Below are 22,520 nucleotides of genomic sequence, written 5' to 3'. Positions count from 1 at the left end.
AGCAGCTGTTATTTAAGGGTCAACGCAAATTCATTTGGACTATCTTATGATTCCATGCTGTCATCCAATACAGGTGCATCCTGCATTTTTACTTTTTTCAAAAAGTTGACTAGTTGTTGCCCAGAAATGTGTTAAGGGAAGCAGTCCTGAAGAGTTTCTGATCTTGTTAAGACTCCCAGAGTTACATGCCTTAGTTGAGTGCTTTACGAGTGAGGACACACTTTGTTCCCATGTCGTCTTTTAGGAGCCCACCACAATGAGTTGTAGGTAGAGATGCAATCTTTCTAGAAATCTTGAAGGCAAGGGGAATTTCATATCTGGGAAAACCGAAATTTGGGGGAAAGTTGAAACATATGCAATATTTTATCACACACGAACATTTTACTGCTTTAACAAAAACGCACCATTTGCAACTAAGCAGGTACGATTGTACAAATTGGGATATTTGTGGAATTTAAGAATTATAAACACTTTAGTTTTTTACAAGCAGAACAGTGAATATATCCAGTATTAAAGGGAGAGAACAGCAAACTTGTCTTCTGTGCTATCTTAGCATTTGCAATTTGTGAAGTAGTTTAAAAAACAAGCTACAGTGGGACTGCAAACTTGCCCTGCTCTTCAGATTTTTTTAGCATCCTCGGGGGGGGGGTAATTTTTTGCCCCATACACATACCTTTGGGGAAAACCCAAATGAAATAAGAACATTATAGGCTTCCTTCTTATTGCTCTTTTCAGCCCTATGATGGTGGCTAGGTTGAGGGGGGACACCTGGTATAAATCGTAAATTGAGACAATAATTAGTTTCCACTACGTACATATTTAAACACTCAGTTTTTCTTTAGGAGTTGCCAATTAAAGAAGAAGAAGATGACATCTCGATAGAAACTTTGGAAAAGCAGAAAGTAAAAAGAGGAGGAACTAAAAGATCAAAAGCAACCAAAACAACTAAGTACGCAATAATTTCATAGTTTTTTGGAGTCATTATTTCAAAAGCTATAAAGTACAGAATATTCTGCGTAAAAAATTGAATACCGGTTCGAGTGTCCATATTCGATTCCTACCTCTGTCATGGACACTTACTGTGTAATCTTGGGCTTCTCACAATCTCTCAGCCAAACCTACCTCACAAAGTGGTGGTTGTTAGGATAAGGTAGAATAGGGGAGAACTCTATAGTGGTTTTAGCTGAAGTGTTATGGCTTTATGTTGTTTTAAATGTTACCTGCCCTGAGCCCAGCCTGGCTGGGAATGGGGGCAGGATATAAACTAAATAAATAAATAAATAGAATAAGCCACTTTGAGTCCCCACAAGGGTGAAAAAACAAATATAAATAAAAAAAATAAGTGTTAAAAAATACCGTATATTTCCGTGTATAAGATGATGTTTTTTTCTTTAAAAAATTGGGGGTCGTCTTATACACAGAATACACTGAAAAATACGGGCGGGGAAGAGAGCGGGGCCCGTCGGAAGGCCGGACACTGTGGCCGGCCAGGGTGACCGGGCTCTTCCCTGCCTGCTCTCTTCCCGGGGGTGAGCGGGTGGGGAAGAGCCTGGTTGCCCTGGCCGGCCTTTCGACGGGCCCTGCTCTCTTCCCCGCCCGTATTTTTCCATGTATAAGACAACCCCTATGTATAAGATGACCCCTGGTTTCTTAATTTTGGGTTCAAAAAATGGGGGGCGTCTTATACATGGGGGCATCTTATACACGGAAAAATATGGTACTTCTGATGCTTGGTATTAATGCCAACAGAGTGAGGAGCTCTGGGTCAGAAGAGAAAATCAATTTGGTTCAGCTGAATTAACTGTTGCTTAAAAAGAAATGTGACTTGGCACTATAGCATAATAATGCTTTTTTTTCCCACTAGACTCGTAGGTAAAGATGGTAATTGGTCGCCACCACCGATGGAAATTAAGTTTATTTCTCCTTTTGGCACCCCAGTGGATGGAGCAAAAAGCAAATCTGTGGATAAAGCGGAAAAGGCTATTAAAAAGACTGTTTCTAGAAAGGAGAAGAGACTGTCTAGCTATCCAAAGCCAGTTGTCAGGAAGAAGAAGCTATAACTATTTTTAAAAAGTTGTAATGTACACCAGTGTTTGTAAAGTCATCACAATTGTGGGAATATTAAGAAAAAAATCATTAATTTGGAAGATAATTTATATAAATTATTGTAAAATTTCAGAAAACTAAAAAGTCTTCGATAAGTAACTCCATGTGGAGTATGATTTCTTCAGTCAATGCAGTTTTTTCTATTTTATAAGACTTCATACATTTATATAATATGTAAATACATCTTATTTTAGGAATGTTAAATAAAAATGTATACTTCACAATATGATTGTCCACTAGATTTTTGAAAGAGAATAATGGTGGCTTGAGATGCAAATAACTCAAAGGAGATTCTAATGATGGCTTGCCACTGTGGCTGTTTCTCAAATGGTAGGCTAATCTTTTTTAACAGTTTGATCTTGCAAATGTTTTAAAAAATTAAAAATTTGGCAGTTTTAACATTTATAGAAAATGTTGTGACCTTTTTGGAATTGGTAATAGAGATTATCCATTGGAGACAACTTCCTTTCCTGGCTGAATATGTACTTTATTGAAGTTGGAATGTAAACAAATGTGTTGAAACTGTGCAATATTTTTTTGTATTTTTGTCTTAACTTGGTAAAGCTGCTTTTCAGTTTATAAAACGAAATCTCACCTCAGATGTTTCATTCTTTTTTCAACTTGCTGCATCAGCAAGAGTCTCTCTCTGTATATTCGCAGTTGTCCACCCAAGGGGGCTCAACGCTTTCAGGGATTTCACAAACTGAAATTTGACCCGGATTGGAATATTTTGAAATGATGCATGTTTTTGTAGATATTGTGGTTACTAGAGAAATGCTACCACAATTTTGGTAAAATAAAGTTGTCTGTAAATATGGATTCTCCTAAAGTATGTTTTTCCCATGCACTGCAGCACAGAGAAAAATTAACTGAGTGCTTAGTTAGGGTCCACACTGGGAGACAACAAGCAAAATATAGGTGATGATAAGCACACAAATTTTTCTGCCTCAGGGGCGTGCAACAATAGGTTAAACCTGTTTAAACAGACAGTGGCCTTATGGAAACCCAAATAGGCTTTTCCCCACCAACTCAAAAGTTGCTTCAAACAAGTAAAACCTAAGTTTAAAACATAGTATTTCCTTAGGCCCCTTTCTGGGAGGGGAAAGGCGGGGTATAAATGTGTGGGACTAAACATACTTCACCTAGGCTGTCCAATATCCAACATAACAGCTGACAGAAAAAGGGTGGTAGTGAAAGATACCATTCCTCTTAGAAATAATTTATCAGGAAACTTATACAGGTAATGAGTTCAACTTAATAATTGAGTAGCCCAGAATAGGAACAGCTGCTTTAGGCTTCACTTTTTGGTTTTTTCCCCCCTTCTCAAAGCAAGATGCTGAAGATAAACTGATGCGTATGCTTGAGTGTTTTTTTTCCAGGGTTCCTTGGAAGAGTTAAAGCAGCGAAACATGCCAAGTTCTGACAGTGTGAAAGTGGCAGTGCGTGTAAGACCTTTCAGTCAGGTTAGTATTTCTGTGTGTGTTATGGTACAAAGATGCCGAAGACCCCAATTGTGGCCTGTTTTGTGGATAGTACAGGAGGTAGGAGGTGAGGTGAGACTTTGGCTGAGCTTTGGCTTCTCTTCACCTTGCTAATTCGTCACAGCAGCTGCTGTGCCTGTGTTGCTCAAAGGAAGCTGTTGCTACAGAGGGAAGGACATAAAGGAAAACCTGCACCTGTTGCTCATCTTGCCTGTTTTTCTTGTACTGCAGAGGAAGCCTACCATGAGCAAACCAGCCCTGGCTCGGTTCAGGGTTTCTTTTGTCTTGTACCTTTTATAGATGTGTGTGTGTTAAGTGCTGTCGATTTCGACTCATGGCGACCCTATGAATCAATATCCTCCAAAATGCTCTGTCTTTGACAGCCTTGCTCAGATCTTGCAAACTGAGGGCTGTGGCTTCCTTTGAGTCAATCCATCTCTTGTTGGGTCTTCCTCTTTTCCTGCTGCCCTCAACTTTTCCTATCAATGATGGTCTTTTCCAGTGACTCTTGTCTTCTCATAATGTGACCAAAATACGATAGCCTCGGTTTAGTCATTTTAGCTTCTAGGGTCAGTTCAGGCTTGATTTGATCTGTAACCCACTGATTTGTTTTTTTTTGGCAGTCCAGGGTATCTGTAACACTTCTCCAACACCACATTTCAAAGGAATCTATTTTCTTCCTATCTGCTTTCTTCAATGTCCAGCTTTCACACCCATACATAGTAATAGGAATACGATGGCATTAATTAACTTAATCTTGGTGGCCATTGACACATCCTTACACTTCAGAATCTTTTCTAGCTCCTTCATGGCTGCCCTTCCCAATCTCAATCTCCTGGTTTCTTGTTTGCAGTCTCCCTTTTGGTTGATGATGGAGCCAAGGAATAGAAAGTCTCCCAGCAATTTCAAGTTCCTCATTGACAACTTTAAAGTTGTGTAATTCTCCTGTAGTCATTACTTTTGTCTTCTCGATGTCCAGCTGTAGATGCACCATAGTTAAAATCCATTGTAGATGTATTTTCTTGTGACCTTTTAGGCCTGCCTTGTTCCTCAGGGTTTCCAAGCTCAGACCATGGCAGAGGCTGATTGTATGGCTCTTAATACTGCAATAGTGAAAGGTGAAGATGAACCTGGCAAAGTGTTCCCTTCTATCCACTTTTTTTTAATGGTACAGAAACCTTTTCTTGATTGGTCCTGGAAACTGCTCAGTCAGGCTTTTTAACAGGTCTTCTAGTTTTCAGCATACCTTTGCCTTAAGGGGTCTGGTGGTTCTTCCTGCTGGGAAAAGTTTCACTTTTAATTCTATGTGTGAGACTTCTATAAGGCAGAGGGGCTTATCCATATTTGCTTGCCCACAGCGCATAGGCCTTTATTTGCCTTTGCAGTGGTTGCCATTGTTTTCTGTCAAGGATTCTTTTCTTTAAATGTGCATAGCGGGGTAGGAACTGTATCGACTGCAGCTACGGCGATGGGGAAAGCGATAAGATGTTCCTTTTGTCAGTCCGTTCATCTTTCGAAGGCTTGGGATCCCTACTTGTTGGGGGAAAGAACAAAGCTAGACCCTGAGTGAAGTCTGTGTCCATCATAAACTGTCTGGTGTATTGTGCTGAGAAGTGAGAACAGCATGGGTGGGAATGCAGTAGGAAAGAGGTTCAAGGGAAAACACTGCTGCTAGGAAGGTTGCAAGGCAGGAGTGTCAGGAACTTTCATTGCAGCTGCTCTCTCTCCCCACTCTCCTCATTCAAATGTTCAAGTATGCTGTCTTTTAGGCCGGGATGTTCTGGGTCCCCTCATTTTCCAGGGAAACTTACGGGCTTAGGCTTTGAATTAACAATGGTTGTGAGGTAAAAGTTTCTTCGTAACAGGGTAGGCTCACTTACTCCTGGCTGAGTACAGAGTAAATTACAGTGTGATCAGTTTTCTCCCCTTTCAACACATTTAACCCTTACTTTCTACTGCTACTACCTTTTTCCGTCTTCATCCTACTTTTGCCCTTTGGATATCCAATGCTGAAGTCTGTCAGTTCTTTTACTAACCCATTTTACATGGTACCTTTGATGATATGTTTTGTGGCTGTGGCTGCTACGTTTCTTTTCCCCTCCCGGGGTTTCTGTGCCTTCACAATAGCTGTGAAACAGGCAGGTTTAATGAAATTAAGTAGTAGCTTTTGATCAATGAGTCTTTCTGTGGAATTTTTACCATGCAGCTTTTAAAGGCCCCTTGTTTCCCCCCCCCCCAGTATGAGACCTCCCCATTTCTCTCTATTCAGATAGCAGCACACTTTTATTCTGTCACCAAATAAAATGGACATCTTCTTTAGAAAAAATGTATTCTTTTAGAAAATAGATCTGCTGCCTGATATCACTCACACATTAAAAACAATTCAATAAAATCAGCATAAACGTCAATTACAACAAGCTAGGGCATAAAACACCAACAAACAGCCTACAACTATATTCTTAAAATAACCTCAGGCTAAAAGGACCATAAAAATTGCTAATGATATAATGGCTCACTTTAAAAGCCTGGGTAAAAAAAGTGCTTTAGTCTGGTGTCTGAAGGACAGTAAAGTAGGTATAAGGTAAGTTTCAAAGGAGAGGGCATTCTAAAGGTGAGGTCCCGCCCCTGAAAAACCCCGGTCGCCACTTACTTCTGCAAGTGGATATTAAACTGGGGTGACTAATGCAGCTGGTACGTGCCAGAAAAGTATGCTTTGTTGAGGCTTAAAATCAAAAGGGATGTGTAGTTCCTTAAGAGAAGAACTAAGGCTATCATACATTGGTCACAAAATGAGAAAACAGGAGTCACTGAAAAAAATAATGCTAGGAAAAGTTGGAGGTAGCAGGAAAAGAGGAAGACCCAACATGAGATGGACTGACTATAAAGGAAGTCACAGCCTTCAGTTTGCAAGACCTGAGCAAGGCTGTTAGTTATAGGACCTTTTGGAGGACATTGATTCATATTGTTGCCATTAGTTGGAAGTCACTTGATCGCATTTAACACACACACAAGAGGAGGTGCCGTTGTCCATGCCTTCTGACTTGGCTGCCACCAGTGAGAGATCACTTGGAGGTTCAGGGCAATGTTTGGATATAAAGTGTTGAACAAGGCACTGACTTAGAAATACCTAGAGTAGTGCAAGCCTGTTGGTTTTCAGCTTGATTTGGGAAATTGGAGGCATGACTTTGTCTTGTATTACTGACTGAGACAATTGTTCTATCAAGATCATTATTGTCTGTGGCTCTCCAGGGCCTCAGGTACAGGTCTTTCACCTTCACAATCACCTGAAGATGCTGGAAATTGTGCCTAGGACCGTCCACATTTAAATGAGATGCACTGCCACGGAGCCCATGGTCCCTCACCATCGATCTGCTTATTGGGCAGGACTGACCCTGGCTCCCAGCAGCAGAAAAGGTAACGCAGTATGGGTAAAGGGGCTAGCCCTGCTTGGTACTGTAGGAACGCTGTCATGTACTACGGACAGTTGCACTTGACTTGGTGTTTGTGTGAAATACTTCATTAACTCATACTGGGTTCTAGTATACCTAAATTGTAGTCTGTCGTGACACGTCCAGTCCCTTGTCTACTGTGAAAGGATCAGCCCTTGATCTCTCCCCACACATTAGCAAGCCACAGAGACATTCTCAGTGACAGGAGAGCAATTGGGCCTGAGGGTTTCTTGGAAATGGCTTACCTTACAGGAATGGTCTGCAGCGGGTAGACCCACCAGTTCACACTGCTACCCAGGTGAAACTGGCAGATCAGATTGCACAGCAGCCTTTGTCTGAGAGGCATCAGGTCTCTCTCGGAGAGCGCAGGATCACGTACTATTGGAATGATTGCCACTGTCTCGGCCCAGTAAACACAGAAACAGTTTCACAGTTAAAGCACAGTTTATTCAGCAACAGCAAGGCAGAGCATTGTAGCAAACCTCCCATCACTCCAAGAGACCATCTCCTTTCTCAAAGGCTAAGTCCCTTTCATCCCTGAGGCATCTGCCTCAGACACACACAGAGAAGCCAGGTATACTTGTCCTCAGTGTGCTATAATGCCCAGGTTTCTTGAGGCCAGCAAGCAGCAGCTCCCCCTGCAGCCCAGGGTCGACCCCTTGCTACCATAGAGGTCTTCCTTTTATGGTATGTCTATGACTGTTCCTCACACCTACATTGCATTACCTGGTCGTGCTGAACACGTACGGAACTGCATGCTCCCTGAGTGTTGCAAGTGTGTTGGGAAGCTAGAACAGGACAGACCCTTCAGGGGTCTTATCTGGACTTTTGGCACTGAATATTCCCCTCGGGCGGGTTTCTGGAGGGTCTTGCTCTACTCTAAGAACCAAGTGACCTTCAGGCCCGATAAGCCAGTCACCTGGCTATCTCTTGCTGACTCAATAAGTTAACATTTCATTCTGGAGAGAGAGAGACTGTCCCTGTGCTGCTAGGAAAGGCAGAAAAGCCTGGCTTATTCAAACACAGTTGCGTTTCAGACAATAGAAAAGGCCTGGCTAAGGCCTAGGGGAATGGTCCTGTGCTTGGAGAAGGTGGACCTACATTTCAGAGCTGGTTTTCTCATCTGTAGTCAGTACTTGTGTGCAGCATTCCTTTGCCATTTGTACAGCCCTGTTTCATGCACACAGACTCTTCATTCCAGCCATGGAATGGGAGAAACTTTCCAGGCTGGAGGCTGCATTATACTGTGGTTTCATACAGCTTTCAGCACATGCCGGATTCTGGCCCATATTGTGATTTGGCATACTGCTGACAAATCGCTTTTAAAAAAGTTTTTGCTGAAAGCTGATCTGGGTTGAAACCAGGGCAAAGTTGTGGCATAGGCGTAAGGATTCATCGTGTTACTGGAAGTTAACTTGGGTCATTTATGCATGGGAGTTTTACCTGAGATTTGTTGCTGGCTGGACCCACACCTTCCTGTTGGGACTCTGTGCACCAGCAGTCTTTCAATGCTGCTCTGTAATTGGCTTATTTGTAGTGCTTACTGTGAGAGACCTCTGCCTGAGACCCAGGAGAGCCGCTGCTGGCCTGAGTAGACAATACTGACTTTGATGGACCAAGGGTCTGAGTCAGTATAAGGCAGCTTCATGTGTTCACATGCTCCAGTCTAATAACACTTGGAAAGGAACCAAGGCTGTACCTACACATCATTAGATAATACACTATCATTGCCCTATAGCAATAATTAACAACTAGATTTTCCTGTGCAGAAAGTCAGTCCAATTATATAATTGCTGTAGTTCAGAGTTCAATATCCAACAATGTGTGAATCCAGTTCAAGTCAAGCCAAGCCTGTCCAGCATTGATTCTTCAAATATTACCACAGGGTTCATTTACATACGTAAACCCTCCAACCCAATTGCGGCATAAAAAGAACAACAATAATGGAGCAATCTGGAAGGGGGGGAGAAACACTTGGTTTTAAAAAACTTTCATTTTGCTCAGAAAGCTCCGAGAAAGTAGGAAGCAGGAAGTATTTGAACCCTCCCCTCTGGACGTGCTGCTTTGTAACTGGCTGTGAGCAAAACCAAACTTGCATGCCCTGCACTTTGCCTTCTGCATGGGGATTTCACCCGGGCTTTGCTCAGGGAAGATGGAAGAGTCAGGTTAACAGAGGAATGGGTAGACATGCACATTGCGAGGGCTGGGCACGAGGTCATCTCTAATGGACGGAAAACTTAAGGATAACGCCAAGGAACAACTGATTCAGACTGGGGGCGAACATGAGTGAAAGTACCCATGCATAAATGACCTTGAAGAGTTTTTTTCCCCTGTAGCTGCTTCTTTCTGAGATGGTTATGATAAGGAAGCCCTGAGACTCTTGGTTCCAGAGGTGTCTAAATCTGTTTGCCAAAATGTAACACTTGTATCTACATGCCAACATAGAAAAAAAGCCAGTAGCCCCACAATGATGTATATTGGAAGGAGGAGGAGCCAATATCACAGAAAATGAAAATTTTCATCACAGTGTAGAGATGGGATGACAGGCTCTGGTTCTATCAATACAACTATGATTTTCCTAAACTGGTGGCATAGCCTTTCCATCTTGGAGAAAGTTGTTAATGGATTTGTCCCCATGTTAACACTGGGATATGTTGAATATGAATGGGAAAAAAATAGGTTAATTCCTGTGGTGTGGAATCACAATGATACAATTATCAAATACACTTCATATTTCTCCCTATGTTTGTTTCTTGGCTCTAGCTCCCCCCTCCCATTTAGTACATGACTGATAAGAATTGTGCACGTTCAGTGCAGACCATCTATAAACTTACCAATTATATGATGTAGGTCAAACCAAAAAAAGTTGGCATAGCAACTGGAGTTCCATTGATTTTTTTTTAATTGTTTGTAATTTTAACAGAGAGAAAAGAATGCAGGGAGCAAATGTGTGATTTCTATGAATTCCAATTCCACCAGCATACACGATCCTAAGAATCCAAGTAATGTGAAAACATTTACATTTGACCTGGCTTATTGGTCTCACAGTGGATTCATAAAGGACCAAGATGGCAAGCTCATATCGGCTGACCTGAGCAGCAAATACGCAGGACAGGTAAAAGGCATAAAAAGCTTTATCTGTCCATCTTTCCTACCACAACACAATGCGAGAACTGTGACTGGGCTGCACTTGCAAGTGAAGTTTTATATAAGAATCAAACAAAAATTCCCAGCACCAGGCTTGTGTTTAAAGTGAACCTCTGTGTCTCAGTGATGGAGCCCATGCTTTGCATGTAGAAGATCCCAGGTCCAGTCCCTTCCATCCCCAGGATCTTAGATAGCGGGAGTTGGAAAAGATTTGTCTCTGCCTGAATCTCTAGAGCACCACCGTGAGTTTAGAGCAGACTGTCCTGGCCCAGCTAAACCTTTGAATAAATTTGTTCCGCTTTATTTCCTATCATAAAATCACAGAGTTGGAAGGGACCACCAGGGTCATCCAACCCCCTGCACAATGCAGGAAATTCACAACTACCTCCCCCACACACCCCCAGTGACCATGCCCAGAAGATGGCCAAGATGCCCTCCTTCTCATGAACTGCAAGGTGATAGAATCAGCATTGCTGACAGATGGCCATCTATCCTCTGCTTAAAAACCTCCAGGGAAGGAGCACTTACCACCTCCTGAGGAAGCCTGTTCCACTGAGGAACCGCTCTAACTGTTAGAAAATTCTTCCTAATGTCTAGAGTAGACAGAAACTCTTTTGATTTAATGTCAACCCGTTGGTTCTATTCCGACCTTCTGGGGCAATCTGAAAACGATTAATCTGTGTCTTCAGATTATTTGTTACCAGTAGTGCAGTACACAGTTTTTTCAGACTAGTTCCATATGGTACTTCTGGGAGATGCTCAAATTTGCTCAGCAGATCACAGCCCATCAGAAGAACAGCATGGAAATGGGTATACTGTTTATATCATCTCCCAGGACTAGGACTAGAAGTGCCCCTATATCTGCAGCTCTGCCTTTCTAATGGTAGCCCCTACCAAAGGTCAGCCCACCCCACCCTCCCATACACAGGTTTCTTGCCAGAAGATCATCTGCTTCCTGGGGCACAGGGGCTTCGCAAAGTTCTTGGCCCTTAAGACTGTTTCCCACAATTCTTAATATGGATACTAAAGCCCTGCTAGAGAGGAAAGTAAGCTCCTTTGTGGATTTGCATAGCTTCTAGGTGTGTGTTGGATATGACTTAAAGTATATTAGAAGTTTGTTTTTTTAATCTCTTAACAGAAAGAAGTTTTCCGTGACCTTGGTCAGGGAGTTTTAGACAGTGCTTGGCAAGGTTACAATGCTACCCTCTTGGCTTATGGTCCAACTGGCTCAGGAAAGAGCTATTCAATGATCGGATATGGTGCAAACAGAGGCATAATCCCAGTGGTGTGTGAAGAGCTCTTTAAAACAATTCACAACCAAGAGAAGAATAGGCAATATCAGGTACGGTCAAGCTGTATAAATGCTTGCAACAGCCATCTTTGAGAAGTTTGTATTGTAAGTGTAGCACACTGGTGGTGTGTGTGCATGTACGAGACACGCACACGTGTTCACCCACAATTGTATGTGGAGTAGGGCACTACCTGGAGGTCTCCTGAAATTATAATTGAACTCCAGACTATGGAGATGACTTGCCATGGAGAAAATGGCTGCTTTGGAGGATGGGCTGTAAAGCATTACTGTATATCCCGCTGAGGTAGGGTTGCCAGGTCCCTCTTTTGGGGCAGAGCCTGAGGAGGGTGGGGTTTGGGGAGGGGAGGGACTTCAGTGCCATAGAGTCCAATTGCCAAAGCGACCATTTTCTGATCTCTATCAGCTGGAGATCAGTTGTAACAGCAGGAGATCTCCTGCTATTACCTGGAGGTTATACTAGAAACTGCAAACAACAACCAGCATGGGGCTCAACAAATACATATACAACTATATCTAATTATTTGCATGCTTTTAGTATAATTTTCTATTTTCTTTAAACACCTCAACAGGTTGATAACTACTCAATCCTGGGTGCTTATAACATGCTTATATTACGAAATAAAGGGAATCAAACAATTGTCAGCGCAATAAATTCATACAGAAAGTCGGGGTGTGCCTGTGTACAAAGTTCAAAAGGCATCACCTCCCTACAGAAAGTCAGGGTATGCCTGTGTACAAAGTTCAAAAGACATCACCTCCCAACAGAAAGTCGGGGTGTGCCTGTGTACAAAGTTCAAAAAGCATCACCTCCCTACAGAAAGTCGGGGTGTGCCTGTGTACAAAGTTCAAAAGGCATCACCTCCCTATCAGAAGGTAGGTGATACCCATCAGAAGGCAGGTTGTTACCTTCTGATAGGGAAGGTACATTATCATGAAAACTGCGCTATGAAAATGCTTGCAGCACATCTCTGTTGCTATCCAACTCCATCTGCTCATGCAAAGAGTCCACGTCAATTATCCATAAAGCCCTAATGGGTTGGGCTCCTTTTAGGCTCTGATCCAGTTGCCTCATAAACCTTAGGGCCAATTACAATTTCTCTTAGGCTGTACCATCTGTGCTCAAATTCTGCACTGAGTGGAGATGGGGAAAGTTGTCTTTGATGGCGGCCTCACAGGATGTGTTCAATTTGAGAGTTTCAGCGTTTGAATCCGTCTTTACATATAAAAACCTTTGTAGGCTGGCAACAAGTCATCATCCAGTTTGCTTTGGTTCCAGTTGTATTTTTAAAGCTCTTCATTGTAAAAGATCATTTTCAACAGAGTGACTCTTAATAGCTGAATGAAAGGCAACCAGAAAAAAACAGACAGTATATGCGGGTGGGAGAGGAAATAAAACGGGCAGTACCCTACCATCCACGTACAGAAGGCACACAGTTTCCCCATGTTCCTCTCCCTCACTGCAGCCCTTTCCAATCCTTGGAATTATCATTTCTGGAGCTGCAGGATGTTTGCAGAGGAACTTTCCAGGTGTCAGAAGGGGCAGCAAAAACAGAGAGGAATGCAAGGAAATGAGGTGTTCTGTGCACAGATAATAGAGTACTGGCCCATCTGTATTAAATACATGTGGAAAGTACTGTTGACATTTGTTAAAATAATTTTTTGAAGCTTCTAAGAGTAAAGCGAGTTCTTTATCTTTTGGTGTTTCTCTTTTTTTAATTTTCAGGTTACATTTAGTATGCTGGAAATTTATAATGAACAGGTAATTGTAATAAAGCTTATTATTTTGTTATTTTAGGGAGGGATCATTTAAGTATGTGGCCTTGTGTGGGTGTGGGTGTTAAGTGCCGTCAAGTCGCTTCCAACTCATGGCAACCCTATGAATCCAAGTCCTCCAGAATGTCCTATCTTTGACAGCCTTGCTCAGATCTTGCAAATTGAGGGCTGCTGCTTCCTTTGAGTCAATCCATCTCTTGCTGGGTCTTCCTCTTTTCCTGTGCCCTCCACTTTTCCTAGCATGACTGTCTTTTCCAGCGACTCTTGTCTTCTCATAATGTGATCAAAATACGATAGCCTCAGTTTAGTCATTTTAGCTTCTAGGGTCAGTTCGGGCTTGATTTGATCTATAACCCACTGATTTGTATTTTTGGCAGCCCACGGTATCTGTAACACTCTCCTCCAACACCACATTTCAAAGGAATCTACTTTCTTCCTGTCAGCTTTCTTCAATGTCCAGCTTTCACACCAATACATAGTAATAGGGAATACGATGGCATGAATTAACTTAATCTTGGAGGCTCATGACACATCCTTACACTTCAGAATCTTTTCTAGCTCCTTCATGGCTGCCCTTCCCAGTCTCAATCTCCTTCTGCTTTCTTGGTTGATGATGAAGCCAAGGATGCGGCCTTAGTAGCCTCTTATGCCTTCTTTTGGTGGGAAAGAAGCACTGACAGAGACCCAGAACATTCTTCAGAAGGGCATTCACTCTTGACAAATAAAATAATGGTTTCACATTCAGGGCCTAGGCAATTCAATTGGCCTCTCTGCAGCATCCCATGTTGTGTGGCGTCATAGCAATCATACGCCCTCAGTTCTCATCATTTAATGATTGTGGCTCAAGATAAGACTATGGTCAATAGTTATTTTTTTCTTTGGTGTTGTTAAATTCCATCTCATACAGTGTTGCGTGGGCCATCTTACATTACTACTACTGTGGCTCTGTGGCAGAGCCTCTGCTTGGCATGCAGAAGTTCTTAGGTTCAATCCCCGGCATCTCCAGTTAAAGGGACTAGGCAAGTAGGTGATGTGAAAGACCTCTGCCTGAGACCCAGGAGAGCTGCTGCTGGCCTGAGTAGACAATACTGTCTTTGATAGACCAAGGGTCTGAGTCAGTATACGGTAAGGCAGCTTCATGTGTTCATGTGTTCACATGCTCCAGTCTAATAACACTTGGAAAGGAACCAAGGCTGTACCCACACATCATTAGATAATACACTATCATTGCCCTATAGCAATCATTAACTAGATTTTCCTGTACAGAAAGTCAGTCCAGTTATATAATTGCTGTAGTTCAGAGTTCAATATCCAACAATGTGTGAATCCAGTTCAAGTCAAGCCAAGCCTGTCCAGCATTGATTCTTCAAATATTACCACAGGGTTCATTTACATACATAAAATCTTTTTTTTCTTTTACCTACAATCTCTGTCTTACTAAGGTTACTGTTAGGTGGGTACCACGCTGCTAATTTCCCTATGCTAGGCTTCTATATGGTATACAAATTGAAAGGAAAGTAAAAATCAGTCCACTATATATGCTTTCTTGATCACGTGCTTAAAACGTAGGTGGAACAGATACCTCCTTGATGATTATTTAACCCTCAAAAATAGTATGTTCATTTATCGTTTGGGAAGCAGGACTGCCATTTGATGGGGAAATCATGCCTTCACTTATGCATGTCCTGTGTTTCAGGTCAGAAATTCCTTTGAACTTCCTACGTTTCTGGCTGTCCAGCTCTACACATTGAGTCACTGTTGTAACAAAACAAAACAAAAAGTGCTTATGTACAAGTTATGTTTACCAAAATGGAAAGTACCTTTGTATTAAATGGTGACAATTTGAGCACTGTGATAACATTGCTGCAATTAGGAAAGATAAAAAAGTAACCACAACAAATGCATCTTAAAATATAGTGTTGTGGGGTTTATTTGTGATTTAATCCTCAGTATATCTATAAGTGCCCTGACCTGAATAGCCCAGCCTAGCCCGATCTTGTCAGATCTTGGCTCTTAAGCAGGGTTGGCCCTGGTCAGTATTTGGATGGGAGACCACCAAGGAAAACCAGAGTTGCTATGCAGAGGCAGGCAACAGCAAACTACCTCTGAATGTCTCTTGCCTTGAAAACCTACAAGAATGCCATAAGTAAGCTGCAACTTGACAGCAAAAGAAAAAATCTACAAGTGAGCCTCTAAATCTAGTTGAGAGCTCTCCTCTCCTCTAGTCTTTCTTTATTTCACATTAAAATGTATCTAATAAACTTTGTCTGCAACCCAAGGTAATAGATTTGCTATCTAAAGTCAAGAAACCAGGTGGACTCAAATTAAGGGAAGATCAGCAGCAAGGCTTCTATGTGGATGGCTTGAAGCTGGTGCCTTGCGACAGTTATGCGCAAATTGAGAGGTTGATGGAACAGGGGACCAAAATAAGGACCACTGCATCCACCAGTATGAATGCCACCAGTAGTCGATCTCACATGGTCATCACCATCCAGTTCAAACAGGTAGAGTACCAAGATGCACAAGCGGTGACTGCATTGCAACCTTTGACAATTACATGGAGAGAATTAGAATCTGAATGCACTGAGGCTCACGCTATTCCCATAAATGTGTTGCATTGCAGCAAACCAGGGAACCATTTTATTCCATTTAGACTATGGACACATGCAGCAAAGGATAGGGTTTCCAACCTCCAGTTACTAGCTGGAGATTTCCTGCCATTATAACTGATCTCCAGCCGATAGAGATAAGTTCCCCTGGAGAAAATGGCCACTTTGGCCATTGGACTCCATGGCATTGAAGTCCCTCCCCTCCCCAAACCCCGCCCTCCTCAGACTCCACCCCCAAAACCTCCCACCGGTGGCCAAGAGGGACCTGGCAACCCTAAGCAAGGAGTTGTGACATACCTACATTTTATTTATATTTATTTATACCCTTCCTTTCCTCTTAGCTCAGGGTACCAAGATAAGGTATTATTTTGTCTGTTTTAGTTATGTCTTAATTGCCTGTTTTTATCTGTGTTTTAATTAATTTAATAACATTTTTATTGTTGTCACCCACCTTGGATGTGAGGGCTGTCATACTTAGAGCCAAATCTGTTCTGCCTGCTTCTCCCATGCTGCTCTGCTACCTGTTCCCCAGCTCAGTAGACTAGAGTAAATGTAGACTGTAGGTCTGTACAGGGGTCTACAAGTGTACTGTAGGGAAGAAAGTTTTATCATTGCATACTTTGTGCTTGATCTGTGGCATGTTTATGGCTGGCTATCAGTAGCTTGGACAGCAGGCCCCTGCAACAATCCATGCAGTGCAGGGGTGGGTAAAAATACTGACTTTCTAAAAGCGAGTAGATGATTCCTAGAAACACAAACCAATGTTGGTAAGTTTGCAGTATAGTCCTTCACGGTGTTGGGATTGCAATTTGGGAATTGATTTTATATGTTTTGATTGTGGGTTGCAATTTATTTTCATGTGTGAACCAATGCAGTTTTTTCTGTGCACGTATGAATGCCTACATTTTAATCACTGGTGCTTGTTTATTTACAATTAACATGATATATGTTTGTTAGAAATGACAAGTACAGATCTCATACACACTGATTTCACAAGTAGGGCTTGCAAAGTTTAAGTCACCAACCTGTGCCCTTTGTTTTCCTTTCCTGGTATTATTACTTGCAGATTTTTCTAAAAGAAGATATCACCAAACAATCCATTATAAATTTGGTGGACTTGGCAGGAAGTGAGAGACAAAAATCCTCAGGATCAGAAGGAGACAGATTGAGGGAAGGGTCACGTGTAAATCTGAGTTTAACCACCTTAGGAAATGTTATCAGGTAAAATAAGACATTTTAGCCATGTGACCTATACGTATCTGGGGTATTACAATGTGTCCCTTCTTAATCTATTTAGGTATACCAATGCAGATGCAAACTTAAATAGTTAAGTTGAATACTAAGATACTTAACAATACTTATGACATCTAAAGCAAAGGCATTCGTTACGGCATTAAATGCCATGTGCATTGTAGAAATATGTGAAATCTTCAGTCTTAGAGATGCAAAGCATGAAAACTTTTTCAGTCACAAGATCAAAAGTGAGGGGAGCTTTCTTCCTATTTACAAAGTTCAAGCAATATAAGAAAAGAACAACAAAACTTAAATGTTCAATAGGTAGAACTAACTTGTCAGTGCTCTTACGGTTCCATCAAATCACTAGCTCATGTGCTCTTAGAATGTTGTTTCTATGAGTATGTAGATTATGATATATCTCTCCTCTTTTAATAGATAACTCTAATGCCTCTGTGTCTGATATAATGCCTTTTTAATTAAGTGATAGGGGTCCTAACACTACAGTGGCAGTAGCAACATTTATCTCAGTCCTTATATCTCCCAAACAATAGATTTAAAACTATGCTGCTCAAGATCAATGGATCAAAGAGCTTCTTAGGGATAAAGGAAAGGACTCCATCTTGATGTTTACTATCCCAATACATGACGAAAGAACATCCCTCTTTCAGTAAACTTGGTGAAATACGTACCATACTTGTAGCCTTGTGTTACCGTAGTCAACTATTCAGTTACCCAAATCCTGTTCAGCCAGTGCAATAGATGGGGGATTCCACTTCTTTCTAAAAGGCAGCAGTATACCAATAAGATGACACTGACAAACTGAAAATCATTCCATGTCTACATTTCCAACCAATTCTTTCAGGTAAAATAAAACAGCTTTCAAATGCCATGTCTTTTCCTGACTTAAATTTACTAGTACTCAAAATGTCTGAATAACAGGACATTCCCCCTAAATGTCTACTGGCATCTCCAACCTAAATCTCTAATGGGTCTTGCAGATACATGATAACCTGAAGAGAATCAAATATCACTAGAACATGATCTTAAAGAATCTCTCTTTCATCTCTACTAAAGCAAGAGGATCCTAAGTCTAAAATTCAGGGGCACATATATGGTCATGGCTGTCACAAAAAATGACAATTGCATTTTCTTCCAACTTCTTCTTTTTATTGTTGTTGTTACATTTGTTTGTTTTCTAGGCCACCCTTTCCTGGCCAAAGCCAGGCTCAGTGTGGCTAACGACACTCGCAAACCATTTAAAATATTTCATATAATGACATAAAAAATTAACAGTAAAACATGGCACCTTAACGTGCCACTAAAATCACCAATACTATAGCAGCATAACAAACTACATCTTTGGCAGCACATAGCAAAGGCAGAGAAGGCAGAGGGAGGAGAGGCCGGCTAGATGAAATACTAATGGGGAGGTATTGTGTTTTGCTCTGCGTCTTGCTACAGCCATCTTGGGTTTGGCTTTACCAGCCCCTCTCAAAATTCAAAAGGTGCCTGTGGGCTCCAAAAGGTTGGGGACCACTGAATTAAAGAATCTGAAGCTGGTGTGCTATCTGGGAATAGGAAATATTTCCCAGCACTGACAACTTTTGTAGGGTCATGGGTGCTTCCCTAGGGCATGTGGCCTGACCTCCAGGCGTATGTTTCTGATTGTTTTCTCTAGTCTTCCTTGAGGGGTGTGCACTGAATTTGAGACCAGATTCCATATGCGCTTCCTTGGGCAAATAATTTAAGTGAAGTAAAGGAGCAAGTTTAAGTCATGGCAGCTAAAGGCACTGAAAGGTGGCTCCCACAATCACTTTCGAGCAACCAGACAACTGCTTAACTGACAACTGATACGTTGATCTAAATTGAGCAATACATATTCCCCTGGGATGGGGCTGCCAGTTGCCAATTCTTATTCTGAGAACAAGTTCTAGATATAGCCCATAACTAGCTTGAATGCAGATTCACCTGCACTAATACTAATACTCTGTTGCTGTCCTCAACCATACGCCTGGCAAAATAGCTCAGTTTTGCAGGCCCTGCAGAATTGCTTTAAGTCCCGCAGGGCCTGAATTTCACTGGGCATGGTGTTCCACCAAGCTGGGGCCAGAGCAGAGAAGGCCCTGGCCCTGGTTGAGGACAAATGGGTGTTTTTTGGGTCAGGAATCACCAGTAGTTATTCTCCAGCTGAGTGGAGCACTCTTTGGGGGGTGTACCAGGAGAGGCGGTCCTTCAAGTATGATAGTCCCAGATCATTTAGGGCTTTGAAGGTCAGTACCAAAACCTTATACCTGATCCGATGCTCAATCTGGAACCAGTGCAGCTGGCAGAGCACTGGTTGGATATGTGCTCTCCAAGGGGTCCCCATAAGGACCGGTGCCATTGCATTCTGGACCAGTTGATATTTCTGGAGCAGTCTTAAGAGAAGACCTGCATAGAGTGATGATGAATAGCATAGGGGAGAGAATGGCCCCTTGGGGGGACTCCACATGCCAACGGGCATCATGGAGACATACTCTCACCTTGCGCCACCCTCTGTCCTTGACCTTGAAGGAATGAGATCAGCCAGTTCAAGGCTGTCCCATGTACCCCAGCATCGGTGAGGCGGGGGTGGTGGTCTAAAGATCATGATCAACCACAGCAAACACTAATAGAACCAGCAGCGCTGATCTGCCTTGGTCCAGCTGTCTTCAGCGATCGTCTGTGAAGGTGACCAGCACCGTCTCTGTCCCATGGCCAGATCAGAAGTCGGACTAGAATGGGTCCAATTATGAATTTTGTGGGCATAAATAATAGTTTGGGCCAATAAAGACCTTTAAAGATCTGCCACTTTAAAAAGGATTTTTCAAATAACCCATCTCCACCCACCAATGATTTCAAGTGGCTGCTCCTCAAATCAGTAGTTATAATATCTGTCACAGGTCAGGCAAATATATCTTAATGTGAACTGTGGCTTTGAGACATACTGAATTCAAGGTATATCCATTGCTTAGCTTATTTCCCCCCTCATTTATTCTTCTTCTAGTGCTCTGTCTGAGGCTGCTGTGGGAAAGAAAGTATTGCATGTCCCGTATAGAGATTCAGTTCTTACAAAACTCTTGCAGTCTGCTTTGGGAGGAAACAGCAGAACGATTATGGTAAAATTGTCAAAACAAAATATTTCTGGTGTGAGGAAATTATGCATTCTATTTACTTGGGGGTTTTTTTAATGAAAAATTTGTTATATGAGGGAAATGTCCTAAAAGTCGTTAAAATTCCAACGCATAACCCCCCCCCCAACCAATATGTAAATAGAAAAACAAATCCTAAGGTACATGTATGTCGCATAAGCACTCCGTAAGGCAGCAGCTTTTATTAATTATGCTTTCCCATTGGCTTGGTTGCAGTGAGTGAGTATTCTTAATACTGCAAAATGTGTAAAAATAACCTTGAGGTCAAATGGGAGAGAAATGAATGAGTATAAAAATGCAGGACATCCAGAAAGACTCCTGTAGTGTTTTGAACTGTTACACGAAAAAGTATTTTTTGACAGAGATATGCTTCCTAGTTCTGCAGCCGCATCTAGCATTGAGCACGTTGGTCTACTTTGTCTTCATTCTGGTGCATTAGAAGAGAAATAACATAGACAAGCCCAGAAAAATCTTCGGTGATGAACTGTGACTATCTAACTAACCAAAGCAGGGCTCCCCAATGTGGCACCTGTAGCTGCCGTGGCCCCTGCCACGGCTTCCCCTGGCACCCGCTGAACTTTTAATAAAGTGGGCAGGGCCATTGTAAAGCAGGGCTTGATAGCAAATAATTTAAGTGAAGTAAAGGAGCAAGTTTAAGTCATGCCCGCTAAAGGCACTGAAAGGTGGCTCCCACAATCACTTTCGAGCAACCAGACAACTGCTTAACTGACAACTGAGACGTTAATATAAATACATATTCCCCTGGGATGGGGCTGCCAGTTGCCAATTCTTATTCTGTGAACAAGTTCTAGATATAGCCCATAACTAGCTTGAATGCAGATTCAACTGCACTAATACTTGTCCATATTTACAGATTGCAGCTATTAGTCCAGCGGACATCTGTTATGAGGAAACATTATCAACTTTGCGATATGCTGAGAGGTATATTATTTTCGCATGTTGTTAGACGAGTGGAGCACAAGGCAGGGTGCTAAATAATGATGACTGAGCCACTCCTGAGCATAATTCAAGGTGTTGGCTTTGTCCTTTAAAGCCCTACATGGCTTGAGACCGTGGTGTCTGAAGGAGTGTCTTCTCCCATACCTTTCTGTCTGTGAATTATGATGGCAGGGAGAGGCCCTCCTGACTGTCCCACCAATCAAAGGACTTCATCTGGTGGGCACACAAGAGAGGGCCTTTTCAGTGGCGGCTCCTCAGTTATGGAACAACCTCCCCAGGGAGATGCGCCGCCCCCCCCCCATTGTCAATCTTCAAGTGGCAGTTAAAGACAGTTTTATTGAGGACTGCATTTAACTGATTAAGTGTTTATTTATTGACAGTCCTAACTGGAGTTTTTAAATCTAAATCGTGACCTTTTATGTGTTTTTACAATTGTCGTTAAATTGTTTAACTTGTTTTAAGTGTGTTTTGTAATCATTATATTGTGACAGCCAGATAGATTTCCCCTGAATGTGGAGGATCCACTTAAGTAGTCTGATTTAATAGTGTGTGATAACCTCTTTTCCTTCCTGTGAATGTACTGAAATGTATTAAGACAGCAAGGGATTAGCTTGTTGCTGGGCAGGATAGCTCTATGTGTGTGCTAAAGGTAGTGGGGGGAAAGTCATGGAAAGTCATGGTGAACGATAACAAGAACTGGAACTGGATAGAACTGCTGGAGCTCTCAGGCTCCAGACAATGTAAAACAACCAGAGAAGCACTGACTGTTGATGTGCCTCGTCAGAGTGGATTTTGGATAAAGGTCTGACCCCCAGTAGAATCGGGGCTCAGTGTTTTTGCTTGCTAGAGTAACTGAGCCGCAGCTGCGAATAAAAACTGTTTTTCTTGATAACGGTTTTGGGTCTCTTTCTCCCCCCACGAACCCTGGTTTCCGCTACGATATTGTTAGCTGTCTTGAGTTTCGTAAGGGAGGAAGGCAGCTAATAAATGTTTTGAATGAATGAATGAAATATTCATATTAGTCATGCTTGTGTGTGTGTGTGTAAAGTGCCGTCAAGTCGCAGCCGACTTATGGCGACCCCTCATGGGATTTTCAAGGCAAGAGACTAACAGAGGTGGTTGGCCAGTGCCTTCCTCTGCACAGCAACCCTGGACTTCCTTGGTGGTCTCCCATCCAAATACTAACCAGGGCGGACCCTGCTTAGCTTCTGAGATCTAACGACATCAGGCTAGCCCTTGTGGTGCGTTTTACACCCAGAAGTGCCGCATCGCAACAG

General features: G+C 42.3%; 2 protein-coding genes across 2 annotated transcripts in view; both read left to right on the top strand.

Moving 5' to 3' along the window:
- AHCTF1 (AT-hook containing transcription factor 1) overlaps positions 1 to 2,695 on the top strand; it is a 54,952-nt gene extending 52,257 nt beyond the window's left edge. Inside the window, exons 34-35 of the mRNA XM_056853727.1 lie at positions 843 to 949; positions 1,865 to 2,695. Of these exons, the coding sequence (XP_056709705.1) occupies positions 843 to 949; positions 1,865 to 2,060 (303 nt within the window). The 3' untranslated portion in view covers positions 2,061 to 2,695. The remainder of the gene's footprint in view (positions 1 to 842; positions 950 to 1,864) is intronic.
- Positions 2,696 to 2,920: 225 nt separating this feature from the next.
- The window catches only part of LOC130480724 (kinesin-like protein KIF28), a 42,580-nt gene continuing 22,980 nt past the window's right edge, over positions 2,921 to 22,520 (top strand). Inside the window, exons 1-9 of the mRNA XM_056853348.1 lie at positions 2,921 to 2,935; positions 3,486 to 3,569; positions 9,960 to 10,151; positions 11,322 to 11,525; positions 13,219 to 13,254; positions 15,548 to 15,772; positions 16,944 to 17,098; positions 20,139 to 20,250; positions 21,158 to 21,225. Of these exons, the coding sequence (XP_056709326.1) occupies positions 2,921 to 2,935; positions 3,486 to 3,569; positions 9,960 to 10,151; positions 11,322 to 11,525; positions 13,219 to 13,254; positions 15,548 to 15,772; positions 16,944 to 17,098; positions 20,139 to 20,250; positions 21,158 to 21,225 (1,091 nt within the window). The remainder of the gene's footprint in view (positions 2,936 to 3,485; positions 3,570 to 9,959; positions 10,152 to 11,321; positions 11,526 to 13,218; positions 13,255 to 15,547; positions 15,773 to 16,943; positions 17,099 to 20,138; positions 20,251 to 21,157; positions 21,226 to 22,520) is intronic.

Source organism: Euleptes europaea, chromosome 7 (assembly GCF_029931775.1).
Source record: "Euleptes europaea isolate rEulEur1 chromosome 7, rEulEur1.hap1, whole genome shotgun sequence".
NCBI lineage: Eukaryota > Metazoa > Chordata > Lepidosauria > Squamata > Sphaerodactylidae > Euleptes > Euleptes europaea.
The sequence above is the reverse complement of the archived record's forward strand: the minus strand, read 5'-3'. Positions and strand labels throughout refer to the sequence as shown.